This window comes from Schistocerca americana, chromosome 2 (assembly GCF_021461395.2).
Source record: "Schistocerca americana isolate TAMUIC-IGC-003095 chromosome 2, iqSchAmer2.1, whole genome shotgun sequence".
Taxonomy (NCBI): domain Eukaryota; kingdom Metazoa; phylum Arthropoda; class Insecta; order Orthoptera; family Acrididae; genus Schistocerca; species Schistocerca americana.
In genome coordinates this window covers 99385549-99409799 of record NC_060120.1, presented here as the reverse complement: position 1 = coordinate 99409799, position 24251 = coordinate 99385549, and the positions used below count along the sequence as shown (strand labels likewise).

The 24251-nt window shown below is 37.5% G+C and overlaps 1 protein-coding gene across 1 annotated transcript in view; it reads left to right on the top strand.

Moving 5' to 3' along the window:
- Positions 1-6839: 6839 nt before the first annotated feature.
- The window catches only part of LOC124595651, a 104806-nt gene continuing 87394 nt past the window's right edge, over positions 6840-24251 (top strand). Inside the window, exon 1 of the mRNA XM_047134492.1 lies at positions 6840-7010. Coding sequence (XP_046990448.1) covers positions 7005-7010 — 6 coding nt within the window. The 5' untranslated portion in view covers positions 6840-7004. The remainder of the gene's footprint in view (positions 7011-24251) is intronic.

The following is a 24251-nucleotide window of genomic DNA, read 5'->3' as shown; positions in this document are numbered from 1 at the left end:
CAAGAAGAATATAGTAATTCCTATCCCAAAGAAAGCAGGCGTTGGCAGATGTGAAAATTACCCAACTATCAGGTAAATAAGTCACGGCTGCAATATACTAACGCGAATTCTTTACAGAGGAATGGAAAAACTGGTAGAAGCCGACCTTGGGGAAGATCAGTTTGGATTCTGTAGAAATATCGGAACACGTGAGGCAATACTGACCCTACGACTTATCTTAGAAGCTAGATTAAGAAAAGGCCAAACTACCTTTCTGGCATTTGTAGACTTAGAGAAAGTTTTGACAATGTTGACTGGAATACTCTCTTTCAAATTCTGAAGGTGGCAGGGGTAAAATACAGGGAGCGAAAGGCTATTTGCAATTTGTACAGAAACCAGATGGCAGTTATAAGAGTTGAGGGACATGAAAGGGAAGCAGCGGTTGGGAAGGGCGTGAGAGAGGGTTGTAGCGTATCCCTAATGTTATTCAATCTGTATATTGAGCAAGCAGTAAAGCAAAAAAAAAATTCGGAGTAGGTATTAAAATCCACGAAGAGGAAATAAAAACTTTAAGGTTCGCCAATGACATTGTAATTCTGTCAGAGACAGCAAAGGACTTGGAAGAGCAGTTTAACGGAATGGACAGTGTCTTAAAAGGAGGATATAATGTGAACATCAACAAAAGCAAAACGAGGATAATGGAATGTAGTCGAATTAAGTGGGGTGATGCTGAGGGAATTAGATTAGGAAATGAGACACTTAATGTAGTAAAGGAGTTTTGCTATTTGGGGAGCAAAATAACTGATGATGATCGGAGTAGAGAGGATATAAAATGTAGACTGGCAATGGCAAGGAAAACGTTTCTGAAGAAGAGAAATTTGTTAACATCGAGTATAGATTTAAGTGTCAGGAAGTCGTTTCTGAAAGTATATGTATGTAGTGTAGCCATGTCTGGAAGTGAAACATGGACGATAAATAGTTTGGACAAGAAGAGAATAGAAGCTTTCGAAATGTGGTGCTCCAGAAGAATGCTGAAGATCAGATGGATAGATCACATAACTAATGAGAAGGTATTGAATAGGATTGGGGAGAAGAGGAGTTTGTGGCACAACTTGTTTAGAAGAAGGGATCGGTTGGAAGGAAATGTTCAGAGGCATCAAGGGATCACAAATTTAGTAATGGAGGGCAGCATGGAGGGTAAAAATCGTAGAGGGAGACCAAGAGATGAATACACTAAGCAGATTCAGAAGGAGGTAGGTTGCAGTAGGTACTGGGGGATGAAGAAGCTTGCACAGGATAGAGTAGCGTGGAGAGCTACATCAAACCAGTCTCAGGACTGAAGACCACAACAACAACAACAATATATAACAGTATTTACTAAGTTTTTTATTCAATAGTTCAACATGTTTTTCCCATCTCAAGTTATTGTTCAGCTGTACACCTAAAAATTTTGTAAAATAAGTTTGTTCGACATTTCCCAGTCCCTACCCTTATGTTATTTTTTACTTTGTTCCTTATGTGCCTAAAGTTCATCCAAGTGGTTTTTTTGTCATTTATAATGAAGTAATTGTCCTTGAACCATCCAGCTGCCTCATTCATCGTTAAAGCTATATTTTCTTGTAGGTCAGCTTTACTAAGTGCCTTAATGAAAAGGCTCGTATCATCTGCAAAAAGTACTGGTTCTGCTCATGTTAGGTGGTTAGGAAAAAACATTAATAAAAACTAAAAAGAGCAGAGGGCCTAGAACAGAACCCTGGAGTACACTACAGTTGACTTGTGCCATTATGTATTATTTCAACACTTTGATATCTGTTACACAGATACGATTGAAACCAGCCGTATGCTTTTCCATGTACTCCATAGCAATAGAGTTTCTCCAGCAAAATATCATGGCTGATGAGGTCAAATGCCTTGGATAGATCTAGAAATATTCCACAGTTTAAGTCCTCATTATCCATTGCAGTTAAAACCTGTTCCAAGAAGTGATATACAGCTGTTTCTGTAGACCTGTTTTTCCTGAATCCAATCTGTGCATTGGTTAGAATTTTGCATTTGTTTAGGAAACTCAACAGTCTCTCATTCATAATCCTCTCAATTACTTTAGCAAAGCCTGAAAGTTGTGACAATTGTCTATAATTTTGTATGGTATATGGACAGTCTTCTTTTATAAAGTGGCTTTACTATTGATTTTTTAAGTGCAGAAGGGAATTCACCAGTTTAAATGATGTATTAATAATACCAACTAGTTCAATTATTATTTTGTTTGCACTATATTTTATGACCTTGTCAGGAATACCATCACATCCACAGGACATTTTATTTTTGACCTTATTAATTGCATTTCTTACTTCTGAATGCGCAACTGGGTGCAAAAACATTGTCTTTTCGTTTGCTGGAACTTTTGACTTACTACCTTTAGAGTTCTCCAGGTTCTTGATAAAATTTTGAGCGCTGTTAATGTAGTAGTCATTGAACATATTGGCAACACATCGAGGGTGTTCAACAACTTTTCTTCTCTTTTTTATGATAAGATTATCGTTTGTCACTTTGGATTTACCAATGTTATGGTTTATGACCTTCCAAACTGATTTGGTTTTATTGCTGCCTTTTCTGACAATTAAGTCATTGTTCAGTTTTCTTGCTGCATGAATAAATTTTCTGTAGACTTTTCTGTAGCATCCAAGATACCGTTTTAAAGCTGCATTACGCTTTGAATGCCAACCCAGATATCTGAGAGTACCTGCAGATTTCTTAATTCCTGCAGTTAACCATGAATTAGATTTGAGAGAGATTTTTACTTTTTTGAGGGGGAAAGCGACGTCAAAACAGTACTTATAATCAGAGAAAAATGACTCATATTTAGAGTCTACAGCTTGTTTAGGTCTCTGTCCCATTCAACACTATGCAACATGCTATTAAAATTCCAAAGACTACTCTCATTAATATATCTTGTTTCTATATAGTTTCCACTACCATGTTTTTTCCTAAGCATATCTTTTAATGAGAGCTTGATTGCCATGTGGTCAGAGAAACCAGTATCTGTTACTTCAACCTGATAACTACAGGTCTCTTTGTTAATAAACACCTGATCAATTGCTGTCTCACACCCATCTCCATACCTGGTGATATCAGTTACTGTAGCTTCTAAATTATGTGAGGTGAGGAGATTTAGATTAGATTAGATTAGTACTTGTTCCATAGATCATGAATACGTCACTTTGTAATGACGTGGAACGTGTCAGGTTAATAAAAGGTGTTCATACAAGATATTACATTACACAAAATATTACATGACACTTAGTTTTTTTTGTGGGGGTTGGGGAAAATACCCACTCACTATATCCAAAAATGCATCTAATGAGTAGAAGGAGTTGCCATTAAGAAATTCTTTTAATTTCCTTTTAAATGCTATATGGCTATCAGTCAGACTTTTGATGCTATTAGGTAAGTGACCAAAGACTTTTGTGGCAGCATAATTTACCCCCTTCTGAGCCAAAGGTAGATTTAACCTTGAGTAGTGAAGATCATCCTTTCTCATAGTGTTGTAGCCATGTACACTGCTATTACTTTTGAATTCGTTTGGATTGTTAACAACAAATTTCATAAGTGAATATATGTATTGTGAGGCTACAGTGAAGATCTCTAGCTCTTTATATAAGTGTCTGCAGGATGATCTTGGATGTGCTCCAGCAATTATTCTGATTACACGCTTTTGTGCAATGAACTCTCTTTTACTCAGTGATGAGTTACCTCAGAATATGATGAGATACGAAAGCAGAGAATGAAAATAGGCATGGTAAGCTAATTTACTGAGATGTATATCGCCAAAATTTGCAACGACCCTAATAGCATAAGTTGCTGAACTCAAAACGTTTCAGCAGACCCTCAGTATGTTTTTTACTGTTCAACCCCTCATCAATGCATGTACCTAGAAATTTTGAATATTCTACCTTAGCTATCGATTTCTGATCGAAGTCTATATTTATTAATGGTGTCATCCATTTAATGTGTGGAACTGTATATACTGTATTTTGTCAAAGTTTAATGAGAGACCATTTGCAGAGAACCACTTAATGATTTTCTGAAAAACATTGGTTACAATTTCATCAGTTAATTCTTGTCTGTTGGGTGTGATAGCTATACTTGTATCATCGGCAAAAAGTACCAGGTTTGCATCTTCACGAATAAAGAATGGCATATCATTAATGTACATTAAGAACAACAGAGGACCCAAGACCGAACCTTGTGGCACCCCATTCTTGATTGTTCCCCAGTTCGAGAAATCAACAGCAATTGATCCTTGTGTGCATTACTATTACTTCTAAAATTGACGTTGAAGTCACCCAATACAACTGTTGATTTTGACCTAAGTCTCAATTCATTCATTAGATCCTCAAGATTTTTTAAAAATAAAGGAATATATCCCAGGAGGTGACCTATATATATATATATATATATATATATATATATATATATATATATATATATATATATATATATATAGACAATTACCAAACCACAGTCAGTTAGTTCACAGACACAGTATTCAAATTCATTTTCTATACTCTTTACTTTGTTTAACTTTACTTCTTTAGTATTAAGATTGTCTCTAACATAAATACAAACACCTCCACATCTGTACTTTTTCTGCAAAAACTGCTTATGATTTTAAATTTGGGAAGGGCTGCTGTACATATTTGAGAGTTTTGTAATCAGTGTTTGTTGACACATATGAGTACAACAGATACTTGGTTAAAACTGTCACTTAACAAATCTTCAAGTTCACCCAACTTATTACATAAACCTTGTACATTCTGATATATGACTGAAAACTGATTATTAGGCACACAGTTAATTAAATTATTACTTATCTTAACACTGATTTCTTGTGGCTCTTTGACACTAAAAAATCCTTGAGGTGATTTGTCTGCGTCACACTTCTTCTAATTGGTAGCCCAGAAATTATTGCTGCTGTTGGTTCTGATGAAGTGGTTACAGAAGCTGGTTGTGATGTTGGTAGGGCTTCTGGTGTTGTTGCTAAGACTGTTGAAGTAGTTCCTGGAGTACTCATTACTGATGCTGCAGATGAAGCTGATAGTGTTGTTTGTTGGGCATCTGCAGTTACTGGACTAATTGGTAGCCCAGAAATTATTGCTGCTGCTGTTGTTGTTGTTTCTGATGAAGTGGTTACTGATTCTGCTGTTGATGTTAAGACTGTTGTTCTTGTTCGTGGATTACTCATTGCTGACACAGTTGGTGGTGCTGTCGATGAAGCTGGTTGTATTGTTGGTTGAGTTTTTGGTGTTTGTACTGTTACTGGACTAGGTACTGCTGATGTTGGATTGCCCACTGTAGCAATGGTCTCTTTATTCTTTTTTGTCTAGCAATTGTACAATCTTATGTCCAAGGAGTGACATTCCAATTGCATGCAAATGCAAACCATGTTTAGTAACGTCTTCTCGCTGCAAGAAATGAACAGATAAGAAATGTGCGATGAGGAATGCTTTACATATTTTTTTGAACAGGCTGTCTGCCTTTGCAATTTCTACATCCACACAAGAACTTTCTATCAGGTCATGTCTGTGTGGAATTCCAACTACAACTACTGATGTATTCTTGTAGCAACTCAGGGTTTCTTTCAAGTTATTTGTAGCTTTAATTAATTCATTTTTATATACGTCATTGGCACCCCCAATTATTACAGTACATCGATTAGAATTAGACGCTTTTGCATCCTTTATGTTTTTTGTTAGCTCATCCGTTGGTGCACCTGGCTGTATAGAAGAAGTAACATTTATTCCGTGATCTGTATGTAAAATTTCCGCTGGGCCACTTCCATGACTGTCTGAATGTATATTAACTTTAAGTTTGGCACTTTGCGATTTTAGGCTTGTTGTTTAGTCTTTCTGCACATGTTTGTTTATATTGTTTACACTTATTTCTGTACGTATTTCGTTGTCCAGAACACTGAATCGATTATATGTCTCCGCAGGCACTAATGTTTTCCACATTGTTTAGGATGCACGACCTTCTTTGGCTTTTCGAACTCATGACCGATTTTGTTAATGAACGTGTTTGAAATACTTGTGGCAATTTTCATGGCTTTTTTAAGTACATGTAAATACTGTTCCCATGTGTCCACATCACGTTGAAGAGACGTCAACATATTTCCATTCATTTCAGCGGCGTACATTTCTACTGCAGATTGACGGGCGTTACACGTAAGTGCTCCACATTCACAAAATAAGTTACGAAAATTTGTAACACCGAAGCACTCTGTGTAATACCATTTTTGAAAAGTGGAACATATCCTATTTCACTACACAATACACACTTTACCGACGCTACAAAACTAATTTTCACTGAGTGATTCATCAACACTTCTATGCTTGACGCCATCTTTAATCAAACATACATCTTTAATCAAACATACTACCTTAAACTCTGTGGAGTATCAAACCTTTTAGAATTCCCTATACTGAACAAACAGCTGACCCATACACGATTCGTTCTCCAGAGTTAAGACTATCTCCTATCCACGCACTCCAATTTGTGTGCGCAGATGTGATTTGCTCCCAGACATTTGAACAATTTTGTTAAAACCTCGAACTCTAACTCCATGTTTACACACATATCTGTGAAAATCTACTGTTTACTTGCCACGCTGTGTCTGCGCTGATATTAACTATAAGCATCCATTTGCTGCTTCAGATCGTGTATGTCGGCCCGTAGTTGCTAGTGGTTCGAACGGTGAGCAGCAGTGATATCTATGGAGATCACTGGTGAGCAGAGATATGGCCATGCGACATACTATAATCTTTGGTGTGGGCATATTTTGAAATCCAAATAGTAAACAAATATCTTTGGTTACTTGAAGCGTCCTGTTTGAAACTTGGGAATTCTTGTTAAGATATGTCAAACAGGAGATTGCAAAATATTGTCTATCAAGGATTATTCCTTGTTATATCAGAATTATGTGAACGCTGTTTCATAACTTGGGACGCCTGAAGTGTTCGACGAAAATCATGCAGGTTAATGTAACATAATTTTAAACGTCATCTTCGTCACGACTTGCACATAATATTTCTTCTTGATTTTAATGTGATGGAATTTTTATCGTAAGTGATTAACGATATTAGTAGCTCCTCAACTTTCCGCTGCTCATTCTTTGATCACTGCCGTAACAGAATATTTCTCTTGGAATGTGGAAGTGGCGTTTGTGACAAAGTGAAGTATGATCTTAAACTTGTAGCAGTGACGCGATTTCTGCCCTACTCGGCAATTAAAATGTCATTTTAGGCTTTCCCAGCGTATGATTATTTTGGAATGTTCTCTGGCTTCACCCGGCTGAATGCATGAGAACATTTCAAACTAATGAATGCTTTGTGTGTTTTTGTTGTTTAGTTGTACAAGAGATTACGTTTTAGATTTACATGATAGAATTAATTCTACATTTTTTTCCATAAATAGCTATACTAGAATTCCTGGATCAGTATTTCCGCTTCTTATAATTCTAAGAGAGGGTTCATGTCCAACATTGGCCAGTGTTGTAAACTGGCCACATATAAGTAAATGTGTTTTGTCAATCGATTCCTTATAAGACCTACCCCAAATGTAACTGACCGTACTAGTGATTATAATAAAATGATTTTGGAAATGCATAATCTGGCCTGGTTCCCAAAACTTGAATGCATTAGTTCCAGTTTTTTAATGGCGGTTATCTTTTGGAATTCCTAAAATCACCTAGTTCAGCTAAATTAGCATTTAGAATCATAGTTGTTCTTGAGAAGAGGCAAATAAGTATGTTTACATACTTTCCAATAATGTCATACCGAATAAAGTCCTGGTGTAAAATGTCTTCATTCCTCAAAAAATGTGCTGTAATGGTAATACTTGGTACTCACTCACAATCACCTGTTTAAGGAATTAGACGTTTGGCTACTGCTTCAGTAGGCCTACATTCTCTCACGAAGTTTGCCATAAATAATCCGCTGCAGTTCAGAAGGAACAATAATACACATAATCACAATACCAGAAGGAAAAATGACATTCATTATGACACACTGAGATTGTCTTTAGCACAAGAAGGGGTGCACAATGGTGAAGCCAAAATTTTTGTTCACTTGCCCAGTGAATTAAAGTGTTTGACAGTCAACGAAGTGAAATGTGAAAGTAAACTGAAAAGATTTCTCCTTGACATCTCCTCCTGTTCACTAGAATTTCTATTATTGTAGTGTGAAAAAGATGTTGGGTAGGAATTAGTAACTTGCATCTGTGTAGGTACTTCTTTTTTAAAAAAATTAAATAAGGGCTGTTAAATAGTCATTATGTAGGCCATAGTTACAAAATAGTTTGTGAAAATAAAATTACTCACTTTACATCTTTATTGTGCAAAAGATCTGTGGAACATGAAACCAAGTTAAATGAATTCTGTAGCCATATTTCCCCCAAGTGTTAATATTGTTGAGATATTAGATGCTTATTTCCGTGACTATTGGAAAATTACCAAGCTATTTCAGTGTTAACATGTATACTTCTGGTAGGCGACAATTTGAAACTTCATTATTAATTTTTTAATTCATGTAAAGATTAGCTCAGCTGATTTTCCTTACCAATTCATGTCCAGTTCAGACTTTCTGGTTGCCATCTTGTATAATAACCTCAACATTGACAAGATGGGGTTAGTCTTTGTATTTTATCAAAAGACATTTATCCACAAACCACTGACAAAGAAAAAAAAAATAATACTAACTAAATTTTGTTTGTGTAGTATGGCAGTGAGAGGCGAGTATGGGGGAAAAAAAATTATTTTATCCATCGTGCATGGGAAGGGAGCAGTATTTTTCAGCATTTCAGTTGTTCATGTTGGTCTACATTTCACATGAAGGGATATGCACACAGTCAAGAAATAGATCAGTAGTGAGTAACATCTGCAGAAATCTGTAGACCTCTTTTCTATGTATTAACAGTGAACTATCATTAAATAAAAAGTTTCTGGCTTACGGTCTTATCAAGTGGTTAAAATGCAATGATCTTTTAAGCAAGCATTTTTTTTTTTTTTTTTTTGCATTTTCAAATGATGTGACTGCCAGTGGACTACTGGTATGCCCTTATATACACAAGCTGCTAGATTAGATTAGATTAGATTAGATTTACTTTCATTCCAATTGATCCGTAGTGAGGAGGTCCTCCAGGATGTGGAACATGTCAGAAAAACAACAATACATGACAAATATTTAAACTAAAACAAATAAGCTAATGTACCATTCCACAGGTCCCAAGTGGAATGATCGTCATTTTTTAATGAACACTAAGAGTCATTTTACAAATACTATTGCACTGAATTTAAAATAAAAAAGTTTTATATTTATTTATAAGGTAAGAAACATGTAATACAACTACTGTAATACTTATTTACAATGAACACATTACTGCACTGAAATGGTGCAGAAGTTAGATTATACTTACACACACACACACACACACACACACACACACACACACACAAATTTTCAGTGAACACATTACTGCACTGAAATTGTGCAGAAGTTATGTTGTACTTATATACAAATCAGTTGGTTTTCCTCAGAAATTCATCAATGGAGTAGAAGGAGTTGGCCACCAATAAATCCTTTAGGCTTCTCTTAAACTGAATTTCATTGGTTGTTAAGCTTTTTATGGCTGCTGGCAAGTTATTGAAAATGTGTGTTCCTGAATAATGCACACCTTTTTGTACAAGACTAAGTGACTTTAAATCCTTGTGAAGATTATTCTTATTTCTAGTATTGATTCCATGAATTGAGCTGTTGGTTTGAAAAAGTGATATATTTTTAATGACAAATTTCATTAAGGAATAAATATATTGGGAAGCTGTAGTTAGTATCCCTAGTTCCCTAAACAGGCTTCTGCAGGATGTTCTTGAGTTCACACCACATATAATTCTTACTGCACGTTTTTGTGCCCGGAAAACTTTAGCTTGGCTTGATGAATTACCCCAGAAAATAATCCCATATGACATTATGGAATGAAAGTAAGCATAGTATGCCAGCTTTTTCATTTTTATATCCCCTATGTCTGACAAAATTCGCATTGCAAACAGAGATTTGTTAAGACGCTTCAGCAGTTCTGTGGTGTGCTCCTCCCAGTTGAATTTATTATCAAGCTGTAATCCCAAGAATTTAACACCGTCCGCTTCTTCTATCTTCTTGTCATCATATGTTAGACATATACTCTTGGGACACCCCTTACAAGTTCTGAACTGCATGTAGTGTGTTTTTTCAAAGTTTAGTGACAAAGAATTGGCTAGGAACCAGTGATTAATGTCTACAAATATTTTATTGGCTGATCTTTCTAAGACTACACTTGATTTGCTATTTATTGCAATGTTTGTATCATCAGCAAACAAAACAAACTTGGCATCTGGTAATGTTACTGATGAAAGGTCATTGATATACACAAGAAAAAGTAAGGGCCCCAAAATGGAACCTTGTGGGACCCCACATGTAATTAGTTCCCAGTTGGATGATGCCTGATAGCTTGATACATGTCTCTTTCCTAATAACACCCTTTGTTTCCTGCCAGAGATATAAGATTTGAACCATTTTGCAGCATTTCCTGTTACACTATAATATTCTAGTTTACTTAAAAGGATATTGTGATTTACACAGTCAAATGCCTTTGACAGATCACAAAATATACCAGTTGCCTGCAATTTTTTGTCTAATGAATTAAGTACATTTTCACTGTAAGTGTAGATAGCCTTCTCAATATCAGAACCTTTTAGAAATCCAAACTGTGACTTTGACAGTATGTTATTTGAGATAAGATGGTTATAAAGATGACTGTACATTACTTTTTCGAAAATTTTTGAGAATGCTGGCAACAGTGAAATTGGACGGAAATTTGATGCTATTTCTTTATCTCCCTTCTTAAACAGTGGCTTAACTTCAGCATATTTCAGCCATTCGGGAAATATTCCACTGATAAACGACTGGTTACACAGATAGCTTAATATGTTACTTAGCTCAGAATCACATTCTTTAATTAACTTTGTTGATATTTCATCATACCCACTAGATGTTTTTGATTTTAAAGATTTTATGATGGACATTATTTCTGTTGGGGTAGTGAGGGTCAAATTCATATTATGGAAGTTACTTGAAATGTCTGGTCTAAGGTAAACCATAGCAGCATCTACCGAACCTGACAACCCCATCTTTTCAGTAACAGTTATAAAATGTTTGTTAAAAAGTTCTGCAACACTATACACATCTGTCACCAATGCATCATTTACTCTTAATGCTGTGTGTTCCTCTTCATGTCTGGTTCTACCGGTCTCCTCCTTCACTATATCCCATATTGTCTTTATTTTGTTATCTGATATGACTATCTTTTCCTTGTAATATATTTGCTTTGACATCCGTATTACAGTCTTTAATATTTTGCAGTATTTCTTATAATGTGCTATAGCATCAACATTGGAAATGTTTCGGATTGACAGATACAGTTTTCTTTTTGTTTTACAAGATACCCCTATTCCTCGAGTAATCCATGGCTTCTTTGTAGACTTTGCTCTAACCTTGGTAAGTTTTGGGGGAAAGCAGTGTTCAAATAAGGTAAGCACTTTATTAGCAAAAATGTTATATTTTTCATTCATGCCATGAGCACTGTAAACATCAGTCCAGTGAATGTCTCTGAGGAGTGTCCTAAAATAATCAATTTTTGGCTTACTGATTACCCTCTTGAGCTCAGATTTAACAGATTTTATATCCTGTTCAGTATTAACATTTAACAGAAGGAACTGCATGTCATGGTCTGAGAGGCCATTGACTATTGGTTTTGTAATATAATTTTGTTCATTTGACTTTTCTATAAAGATATTATCAATGGCTGTTTGTGAGCAAGTGGTTATCCTAGTGGGGAACTTTACTGTGGGAATTAAGTTGAATGATAGTGTTACTAACTCAAATAGGTTCTTATTGGGAGAGTCTTTAAGGAAATCTACATTGAAATCACCAGCAACCACTATTTCTTTGTTTTTGGTTGTTAAATGGGCCAGTACAGCTTCAAGGTGGTTTACAAACAGATTAAAGTTACCTGCAGGTGCTCGATATACACTTAATATTATGAAAGATTTTTTGTGAAAATCTAATTCTGTTGCACATGCTTCCATATGCTGTTCTAGGCAAAATTTATGAATGTCTATGTTCTTAAATTTATGACAGTTCCTGATGAATGTGGCAACTCCTCCTTTCTCCATTTCTGATCTACAATAGTGAGATGCTAACCTAAACCCTGTAACACTTAAAAGTTCTATACCAGTGGTCACATGATGTTCAGAGAGGCAGATTATGTCAGCTGGGTTTGAAGACTCTAATTCATCTATGCAGATAGTTAATTCATTAATTTTATTTCTCAGTCCTCGAATATTTTGATGCAATAAAGATAGCTGACATTTCACATTGACTGACTTAAAATTGGATGGAGTTAAAATATCTGCTGACAGTTGAAAATTCTTAACCAATGGCTGTTTATGTTGATGTAATAAGCTGGAATTATGTTTTTTGATTTCTTTCTCAAACTGAAGGTTTGTCTCAGTTCTAACCTCTCTTAAAATTTGTTTTCTCTCTTAAAATTTTTTTTCTTTCTGTCCTCTGTGATGTCACTGGTGCTCATATCATTGCTGTATATGCACGCTTTGAGTCACCATCGATGCATCTGCTCCACCCTCACGATCACTGGATTCCACTCTGTGCTGAGCTCCAGGCCTTCATTTCAAATAAAGATGTTATCACTGATGTGTATTTTGATCATTTCTTTAATTACACAGTCTTGAAACTGTTAGTGTGAACCATGCTCTAGTAATTGGATGAAATTTGATGAAACCTCTGCAGCTCACATTATCAGCTTCTGGGTTGGTGTATGCTCCGGAAAGTGGTTTCTGGATCGAATTTGATGAAACTTCAGCTGTGACTCTCACTAATGGCTTCTGCAACTATGTAATTAAAGAATCTATCAAAAAGAATAATTGGTGTATGCTCCGGAAAGTGGTTTCTGGATCGAATTTGATGAAACTTCAGCTGTGACTCTCACTAATGGCTTCTGCAACTATGTAATTAAAGAATCTATCAAAAAGAATAACCAATAACATCCTTCATAGAACAGTGTGGCTTGGGATGCATTGATTGCGAGGCTGAAGCAGCTGCGTTGAACTCCAAATCAGCGTATGCCCGTATAATCTGTATAAGGGCATACCAGCTGCTGACTGACAGTCATACCATTTGACAGTGACAAAGGGGTGATGTTTTAACCACTTGATATGGCTGGTAGCCAGAGTACATTTTATTCTATGATACCATTGTGAGTCTCTGCATTTTCCACAACTGTCATTAAAGTTTGTATCCTACTTATACCTGAATCAACTGCAAGCAAATATAACACTCTTAGTAAGAAAGCTGCAACTTTTATTGGTTATATTGTGTTGTCAGTGTTCAGTGTGTCAGTGTTCAGTATCTGCTGTTTGCCTAATATGTATGATGGTGTAGGTTTCAAGGAGGTTATATAGAGAGTATTTTGGATAAACTACCCACCTAAGGAGATGGTGTTGAGGAGGACACATAAGTGTTAAGTTTTGCAGTGTGGAGCATTTTTCAGCAACTAAGTGACAGTTATTGTTTAGCATGACTTTAGCAGTAGCCATTAACATGGATGTAAAACTTGTGTGTTGTTGTATCCACACGAATGCTTCTAGAGCATAAGGGGAAGTAGTCAAACTAAGAATATGGTTTATTTCTTAAGGCCTGAATGATCATGGAAGTATATTGTTCGGTGGCACTTTAGCAGTGGCAATGATTTTGTTGAGGTTGTATGGAAAATATGAGACAACAGTTTTGTTTGTTGAAAAATTTAGCGGTATATTTAATCTCAATTTATGCATGTATGTTGAAGCAGTACTGCTTTTTGAGCTTGAATGGACCATTCCAGCATTATTTGCAGAAAATTACAAAATGGGATGATTCATCTCTGAAGTAAATTGTCTAGAGTATGCCATAGGTTATTTTGTTCTCTTTTCTTACAGGTTTGTCCATATTAATTGATATAGAAGACACACATTCCCTGAAGGGATAATTTTTAAGTAAAAATATTTCAAAATTAGCCCAGATGAAAACAGTTGTCACCATATTTACTATAAATTGCATTTAATATATTCCCTTGACCACAATAGTGTAAAAAACTAAGTTGTTTGATGTACGTCATATTTTTCTTAGTTTCAGATGTCTTCAGGTTCCTTTCAGTTATTGAAAATAAATAGATTTCTGAACAAAATAAGAACTTTGGGTCCCTACATCCACCTATGTAGGAACACAAGCTACAGAACAATTCATGGCAGATGTTAAATCATGCCAGTGTTACTAATTTTTTTTTTTTCTTTCCTGCTCCATTTGTATACTAAGCGAGGGGAAAAAACTATTTGCATATCTCTGTGTGTGCCCTGGTCTCTCGATTCTCACGATCCCTGCATAAGATATACAATAGTGACAATGTAATGGTTTCAAAGTCTTCACCAAGCACAGATTCTCTATGTCTATCCAAATGGTTTTATGGGAACTGTGTTCTCGTTGCTTCCATGTAGGCTACATAGACCTCATACAACCCTAGTATCACATCTCTGAATTGGTTTGATGCCTACTTGTTGGGATAGCTAATGTTGGCAAAATATTCTGCAATTGCTCACACTACCATTTTGTATGCGATATTCTTTATAGGTGCACCATGCTTCCCTAGAACCATTCCAAGAAGTGTAAGTCTTCTATTCACCTTCCCTAGCACTGATTTAAAGTGATTGTCCCATTTCGTACGCTACTTAGCATTACCCCTAAATACTTATATGATGTGATATGCTCAATACATTAATCTTCAGGGTTGCCACAAGTTCTGGAAATCAGGGAATATCATGGAATTTCAAATGTCAGGGGGGGGGGGGGAGAACTGGAAAATCTCGTTTTTGTCACAGTAGATGAAGTGGTTTGTTTACTGAGATATCAGGCATAGTCACTGGCTGGATGCAGTTGATAACATGCGCCACTTCCCTACTTACTCATTCCTGATGCTTTCCCCTTCCTGCCACTCCCCTCAGCTTACAGCCAGTGCTGCTACCCCTTCTTGTCACTAGCTTGGTAGCTGTGGAGGAGAGGTAGGGAGACATGAGGACTGCTTTGTTTGTATCTGATCCTCAGAGATTGTTGACGCAGCAGCCGGAGACAACGGTCCTGTGTGCATGAGTTGTGTCTGAGTGATTGTGTGAATGTGTGTGTGCTCTCGTTTTATGACATAGGCTACGGCCGAAAATTTAGTTGTGAGAGTGTGATTCTACATGCCTGTCTGTGGCTAAGTGATCATCTTTACAGTGAGTTGCTACCTATCCTCGTTAGTATTGATTCTCAGAGTATTTGCACAAGTTATCTGTTGCACGGGTTGATTGGTGTGGTCTCATTTCATCAACATGCTGTCTGTGACACATAAATAGCAGGCCAAACAAGTGGATTCCTGCAGTGAGCCAAAACAGAAAGCCATTTCTGCTGGTATCTCTAATGGATCGGCCCTGCTGATCTGAAGCCCGTCTTTCCCACTAACGTGCAGGCCATGCCCTTAGGATCAAGTTTCACTGAGCTGCCCGCAGGCCAGGTCTGTTTCTGTGGTATAATGTGGTGGATTTTCGTAGTTTATCCACGGACCCTGCACTGAGGCACTCCTCGGCAGGTCAGAGACCACAGGTGATGGACTTCAGGAATTGTGACTGTCTCATCCCAAGTATATTGTACAGTTGGCATTTAATAGACATTTTATTTATTGTAGTACATTTTGGCACTTTGAAAGCAGTTTATATTTCAGAAAGTATGGACAGTAAGAAGAAGAAAATTGTGGCAGTCGCTGGCAGTTTGTGCGCTATATACTCATATATTTCTCGAAAGAAAAAATCACACAATACCTGTAAAATAATAGACATAGAACTGTGGGTAATAGCTGATAATAACAAACATAGTGGAACCAATATTTTATTGGCAGTTACCTATAGTGTCGGTTTATGCAACTCTTCCCTGGCGTATACTTCTTTCAAGTGACCTACTTTCTTCTGAGGTTATTTCTGAAATCAGTGAAGGCATTTTAACTCTGTCTTGTGACTCCAAGGAAATGCTTCTTAATGAAACACACATATCATTTATCATCTCCATCTAAAAACAGTTCATTACAAAAGATGTTGATGTTAGTAGTTGAGATTTTTGCTCATACTGGGGAGAAATGCAGACGTCCTTACATTTTTTGTCAACATACGTCTTTATTACCCTTGAGATCTCAGAATTTGTCAGGGAAAAATGCTGGAACTTGTCTGTAAATCAGGGAATTTCACTTGGGGAAACTTGTGGCAACCCTGATCTTGTATCTGGTTCTTTCTCTTTGTTATAGGCATTATTCTAAATTTATCCACATTAAAAGAGAGTTGCTATTCATTACACCAAATGGGATTTTTGTCCATGTATTCCTCAATCAATGATCTTATAGAGCTGTGATCCTATCTGAAAAAGTGGATATGTATACTGAAAACATAAAAGATCCTTCTTTTACTTACTTTCATTTCTGAGAATTGTTTTCTGTCTCTTATAACATAACGGCTTTTTTTCCAGTGAAATATTCCTTCAACCAGTCTTATATTTCCGATGGCACCCCGTACGATTGTATATTGGGTAGTAGTCAACAAGGTGATACAACATTGCACGCCTTTAGGAATTCTAGGTAGACGGAATGTACCTGTTCACCTGCATCTGCTGCTTACAAAATCTGTATGAATAAAGCAAGCTGTGTTCCACATAAGTGACATTTCCTGAATGTTTGCTGATTTGTTGAGAGAAGCTGTTTTCCTCCAGAAACATTATAATGTTTGAGATTAAAATATACTTGAGGATCCTTTAAATGGGATATTGGTCATTAATTATATATTCGTTATATCTTTTACCAGTTTGTAAACAGGATTATCTGCTCACTTTTCCAGTCACATGAAACTCGTCATGCAAAAGGTTTTCTATCAATACAAGGTAGGGAAGGAGCTAATTCCACAATGTATTAATGTAAAATTTAACTAGAATTCCATCAGAGGCTGATGCCTGGTGCCTTATTTATTTGAAGTGCCCTTAATAATTTTCAGTTCTGGAGATGGTAGTATTGATACCTCCTCCCATCTGAGAGAATGTGCCATGGCCAGACATTGGTGCAGAGGTATCCTGTTGGATGAATACACTTTTAAACGTGGAATTTAAAATTTCTGCATTCTGTCTGCTGTACTCAGTTCAGTGCCATTCACAAGAGACTGACTGGAATGTTTGGACCCATTAAATGACCTTATGTATGATCAGAACTTAACAGATTTTTCTGATAGATCTTTCACCAATATGTGATAGTAAAAATTACTGTATACTTCGCAACGGCCCTTCCTATGGATGCATAAGTAGTAGCGTGTATGTAGTTGTCTCTGTTTCGCAACATTCTCTCTTCTTAAAGTGACTTGTACTGTACAGCAATTTATTACCTTCTCTCGCGCCTTGACACCAACTTATTACATTTTGATTGACAGACTAGTACTAATGTTTTCTTTACACCACATTACAATATTTTAGTTATTTTTATATTTTTACATTAAAGTACAGCAGATATCTTGACATTGCAGCTGCCTTCTTCTTGTAGTTACTAGCCCGCACTGAAAGATTGGGTTGTGCGACACTGTGAAATACACCTTGGATGAAATGAACAATACTACGTAGTCACGACACTCATTAACTGCATGTGAAATAAAGAAACAACACATTAAAGTATGGATATCTACTTGTTGTTGCTAAGGTGAAAAGGACAACAGTGTCAGCTCCACTAATTTCTGACACAACATTGTGTGCTATCACTGAGCCAATCTTGGCATCATGTAAGACTGTGGTGTGTGTGTGTGTGTGTGTGTGTGTGTGTGTGTGTGTGTGTGTGTGTGTACAAAATAGGTCAAATTTTGGGGATGATACATGCAGTGTGACTCTGACATTCCAATTAACTGAAGAAGTGAAATGTTTGAATTATATAATAAATGAGGAGCCCACATGGTAAGGACATAAGATACAGCTCAGTGATTGTTGTATTAGATTGTTTATTTTAAGCTCATCTTCTCTGTCCCCATATGGGGATTATATTCACACAAAAATTTATATTGTAAGAAAAATGTGTGTATGTTCCCAGGCCATGGTAACATAGCATAGAGTTTTAGTCAGTGCTCATACAGTTCCCTCTAGTAGGAATCTTGAGGATCGGTATAACCAGTAATAACAATTGTGCGAGCTTTGGTACAAACCTTCAAGTCAAAGTTAATGAGGTCACAGACATTCTCTGCCAACATCATGGCAAATATGAACAAGATAATGTCATTATTATCCCTATATTAGGGATGCAAGTAATTTTGCTGCAGAATTGAATGTGAAGGCTCAATTTCCATCTGTATAAACTAGGATAAGTCTCACTTTACTGATTATGAAAGGCATGATAACCTGTTACAAATCAAACAGATTTATCAGAACTGGCACTATGTGTGCGTGTTGTTGTTTTGTTGCTGCTGCTGCCGCCTTCAGTCTAAAGACTGATTTAATGCAGCTCTCCATTCTGTTCTATCCTTTCCAAGCCTCTTCATCTCTGAAGAAATACTGAAACCTGCATCCATTTGAACCTGCTTATTATATCTATGCATAGATCTCCCACATAGATGCATAGATCTCCCCCCCCCCCCCCCCCACACCCCACACCCCCATGAACCATGGACATGGACCTTGCCGTTGGTGGGGAGGCTTGTGTGCCTCATCAATACAGATAGCCCTACCGTGGGTGCAACCACAACGGAGGGGTACCTGTTGAGAGGCCAGACAAACGTGTGGCTCCTGAAGAAGGGTAGCAGCCTTTTCAGTAGTTGCAGGAGCAACAGTCTGGATGATTGACTAAGCTGGCCTTGTAACACTAACCAAAACAGCCTTTGCTGTGCTGGTACTGCGAACGGCTGAAAGCAAGGGGAAACTATAGTCGTAATTTTTCCCGAGGACATGCAGCTTTACTGTATGGTTAAATGATGATGGCGTCCTCTTGGGTAAAATATTCTGAACGTAAAATAGTCCCCCTTTCGGATCTCCAGGTGGGGACTACTCAGGAGGAGGTTGTTATCAGGAGAAAGAAAACAGGCGTTCTACAGATTGGAGCGTGGAATGTCAGATCCCTTTATCGGGCAGGTAGGTTAGAAAATTTAAAAAGGGAAGTGGATAGGTTAAAGTTAGATATAGTGGGAATTAGTGAGGTTCGGTGGCAGGAGGAACAAGACTTCTGGTCAGGTGAATACAGGGCTATGAATACAAAATAAAATAGGGATAATGATGGAGTAGGTTTAATAATGAATAGGAAAATAGGCACTACAAACAGCATAGTGAATGCATTATTGTGGCCAATATAGATACGAAGCCCACGCCTCCCACAGTAGTACAAGTTTATATGGCAACTAGCTCCGCAGATGATGAAGAGATTGATGAAATGAATGATGAGATAAAAGAAATTATTCAGATAGAGAAGGGAAACGAAAATTTAATAGTCGTGGGTGACTGGAATTCGATAGTAAGAAAAGGGAGAGAAGGAAACGTAGTGGATGAATATGGATTGGGGGGAAGAAATGAAAGAGGAAGCCATCTGGCAAATTTTGCAAAGAGCATAACTTAATCATAGCTAACACTTGGTTCAAGAAAGAAGGTTGTATACAAGGAAGAAGCCTGGAGATACTAGAAGGTATCAGATAAATTATATAATGGAAAGAGAGAGATTCAGTAACCAGGTTTTAAATTGCAAGACATTTCCAGGGGCGGATGTGGACTCTGACCACAATCTATTGGTTATGAACTGTAGATTAAAACTGAAGAAACTGCAAAAAGGTGGGAATTTGAGGAGATGGATCCTGGATAAACAGAAAGAACCAGGGGTTGTAGAGAACTTCAGGGTGAGCATTAGGGAACGATTGACAAGATTGGGGGAAAGAAATACAGTAGAAGAGAATGGGTAGCTTTGAGAGATGAAATAGTGAAGGCAGCAGACGATCAAGTAGGTAAAAAGACGAGGGCTAATAGAAATCCTTGGGTAACAGAAGACTTATTGAATTTAATTGATGAAAAGAGAAAATATAAAAATGCAGTAAATGAAGCAGGTAAAAAGGAATACAAACGTCTCAAAAATGAGATCAATAGGAAGTGCAAAATGGCTAAGCAGGCATGGCTAGAGGACAAATGTAAGGATGTAGAGGCTTATCTCACTAGGGGTAAGATAGATACTGCCTGCAGGAAAATTAAAGAGACCTTTGGAGGAAAGAGAACCATCTGTATGAATATCAAGAGCTCACATGGAAACCCAGTTCTAAGCAAAGAAGGGAAAGCAGAAAGGTGGAAAGAGTATATAGAATGTCTATACAAGGGCGATGTACTGGAGGACAGTATTATGCAAATGGAAGAGGGTGTAGATGAAGATGAAATGGGAGATATGATACTGCGTGAAGAGTTTGACAGAGCACTGAAAGACCTGAGTCGAAACAAGGCCCCGGGAGTAGAGAACATCCTATTAGTTGGGAGAGCCAGTCCTGACAAAACTCTACCATCTAGTGAGCAAGATGTATGAGACAGGCGAAATACCCTCAGACTTCAAGAAGAATATAATAATTCCAATCCCAAAAAACGCACGTGTTGACAGATGTGAAAATTATCGAACTATCAGTTTAATAAGCCACGGCTGCAATATACTAACGTGAATTCTTTACAGACGAATGGAAAAACTGGTAGAAGCTGACCTTGGGGAAGATCAGTTTGGATTCCGTAGAAATATCGGAACACGTGAGGCAATACTGACCCTACGACTTGTCTTAGAAGCTAGATTAAGGAAAGGCAAACCCACGTTTCTGGCATTTGTAGATTTAGAGAAAGCTTTTGACAATGTTGACTGGAATACTCTCTTTCAAATTCTGAAGGTGGCAGGGGTAAAATACAGGGAGCGAAAGGCTATTTACAATTTGTACAGAAACCAGATGGCAGTTATAAGAGTTGAGGGACATGAAAGGGAAGCAGCAGTTGGGAAGGGAGTGAGAGAGGGTTGTAGCGTATCCTTAATGTTATTCAATCTGTATATTGAGCAAGCAGTAAAGGAAACAAAGAAAAATTCGGAGTGGAATTAAAATCCACGGAGAAGAAATAAAGACTTTGAGGTTTGCCGATGACATTGTAATTCTGTCAGAGACAGCAAAAGATCTGGAAGAACAGCTGAACGGAATGGACAGTGTCTTGAAATGAAGCTATAAGATGAACATCAACAAAAGCAAAACGAGAATAGTGGAATGTAGTCGAATTAAGTCGGGTGGTGCTGTGAGAATTAGATTAGGATATGAGACGCTTAAAGTAGTAAATGAGTTTTGCTATTTTGGGAGCAAAATAACTGATGATGATCGAAGTAGAGAGGATATAAAATGTAGACTGGCAGTGGCAAGGAAAGCATTTCGGAAGAAGAGAAATTTGTTGACATCGAGTATAGATTTAAGTGTCAGGAAGTTGTTCCTGAAAGCATTTGTATGAAGTGTAGCCATGTATGGCAGTGAAACATGGACGATAAATAGTTTAGATAAGAAGAGAATAGAAACTTCCGAAATGTGGTGCTACAGAAGAATGCTGACGATTAGATGGGTAGATCACATAACTAATGAGGAGGTATTGAATAGAATTGGAGAGAAGAGAAATTTGTTGCACAGCTTGTTTAGAAGAAGGGATTGGTTGGTAGGGCATATTCTGAGGCTTCAAGGGATCAGCAATTTACTACTGGAGGGTAAAAATCGTAGAGGGAGGCCAAGAGATGAATACACTAAACAGATTTAAAAGTATGTAGGTTGCAGTAGGTAATGGGAGATGAAGAAGCTTGCACAGGATAGAGTAGCATGGAGAGCTGCATCAAACCAGTCTCTGGATTGAAGACCACAACAACAACAGATCTCCCACTACAATTTCATCTCCCACACTTCCCTCATTACCAAATTGACTGTTCTGTGATGTCTCAGGATATGTCCTATCACTGGATCTTTTCTCTTAATCATGTTGTGCTATGAATTTCTTCTTCCTCCATTGTAGTTTATTAGCTCTACATTAGTTACTCGATACACTCATCCAGTTTTCAACATTCTACTGCAGCACCACATTTAAAAAACTTCTAGGTTCTTCTTGTCCACTGCATATCATCCACATTTCACTTTCACATGTCTACACTCTAAACAGATAACTTTACAACAGATTTGTAACACTTAAATTTAAATAAGATGTTAACAAATTCCTCTTTTTCAAAATTTCTTTTCGTGCTATACCCATTGTGCATTTTATACCCTCTCAACTTTAGCATCATCAGTTATTTTGGTGTTCAGATAGCAGGTTATACCTCTAGTCTCTCATTTCCTAATCCAATTTTTCAACATTGTCCTATTTAGTTCAGCTACGTTCAGGGGTGCTACTTAAAAAAAATATTGGGGGGGGCTATACTGGGGTTTTGCCCCAGGAAATTTTCTAAATTTTAGATGAAAAATAGTTAGTTTTAAAGTTTTTGTAAGTATTTTTGAGTCATATGATCAGTGAATAAATAGCTCTGAAAAGACTGAAATTATATTTAAATAAATAACAAACTATCATTAAAAGAATAAAACATAAATTATTGCTGTCGCACAGTAATGGAACTTTGATTAATAATTGAAATAGCTAATTTAAGCTTGCTTTGAATAAGGCTCAGGGTTCATTAAATAAAACCAATATCTCAAAGTTAATGCTTTAATACTGTTAATAAAGTTAAACAATAGAAAATCCAGGATGGAATGTAACAATACCAGAGAAGGAAAGTTGCTACTCACCAAATAGCAGAGATGCTGAGTCGCAATAGGCACAACAAAAAGATTCACACAATTATAGCTTTCGGCCATTAAGGCCTTTATCAGCAATAATTATTATTACCTCAATAGATTAAAAACCTCAAAGTCCTGCTCAGACGCACAGCCGAAGGCCATCCTATTAAATGGCCTCACGGTAAGTGAGGTCTCCTTCTCAGGGTGATTATCATAGGCAAATAGGTAGTTTACTATGTGGTGGTGGCTGTCCTGTATTGGGGCTGGTGGGCGGGTTTCGCTTCTGAGCGTCATGACTTAGCATTTTTACCGTCTACTATATTACTTGTCTCTTTGTTGCAGAATAATTCACTTCCTGTCTGTGTTATTCTTATGGAGATTTGATTTTTATTTTTCGATATTTCTTTAAAAATTAATTCTCCTTAAACACACACACACAAACACAACTAGTATACATGTCTGCAGTCTCAGAGACCTGAAACCACACTGCGAGCAGCAGCACCAGTGCATGATGGGAGTGACGACTGGGTGAGAGTAAGGAGGAGGCTGGGGCAGGGAGGCGGAGGGATAGTGTGGTGGGAGTGGCAGGCAATGAAGTGTTGCAGTTTAGACGGAGGGCAGGAGAGAAGGTGTGGAGCGGTGACGGGGGTAAGCAGCCCAAAGGAGAGAAATAAAATGAAGATAAAAGACTGGGCGTGCCAGTGAAATGACGGCTGTGTAGTGCTGGTATGGGAACATGGAGGGGGCTGGATGGGTGAAGACAGTGACTAATGAAGGTTGAGGCCAGGAGGGTTACTGGAATGTAGGATGTATTGCAGGGAAAGTTTCCACCTGTGCAAGTCAGAAAAGCTGTTGGTGGGAAGGATCCATATGACACAGGCTGTGAAGCAGTCATTGAGATGAGGGATATCATGTTTGGCAGCTTGTTCAGCAACAAGGTGGTCCACTTGTTTTTTGGCCACAGTTTGTCTGTGGCCGTTCATGTGGACAGACAGCTTGCTGGTTGTCATGCCTACATAGAATGCAGCACAGTGGTTGCAGCTTAGCTTGTGAATCACATGACTGGTTTCACAGGTATCCCCGCCTTTGATGGGATAGGTGATGTTAGTGATGGGACTGGAGTAGGTGGTGGTAGGAGGATGTATGGGACAGGTCTTGCATCTAGGTCTATTACAGGGGTATGAGCCATGAAGTAAGGGACTGGGAGCAGGGGTTGTGTAAGGATGGATGAGTATATTGTGTAGGTTCGGTGGATGGTGGAATACCACCGTAGGAGGGGTGGGAAGGATAGTGGGCAGGACATTTC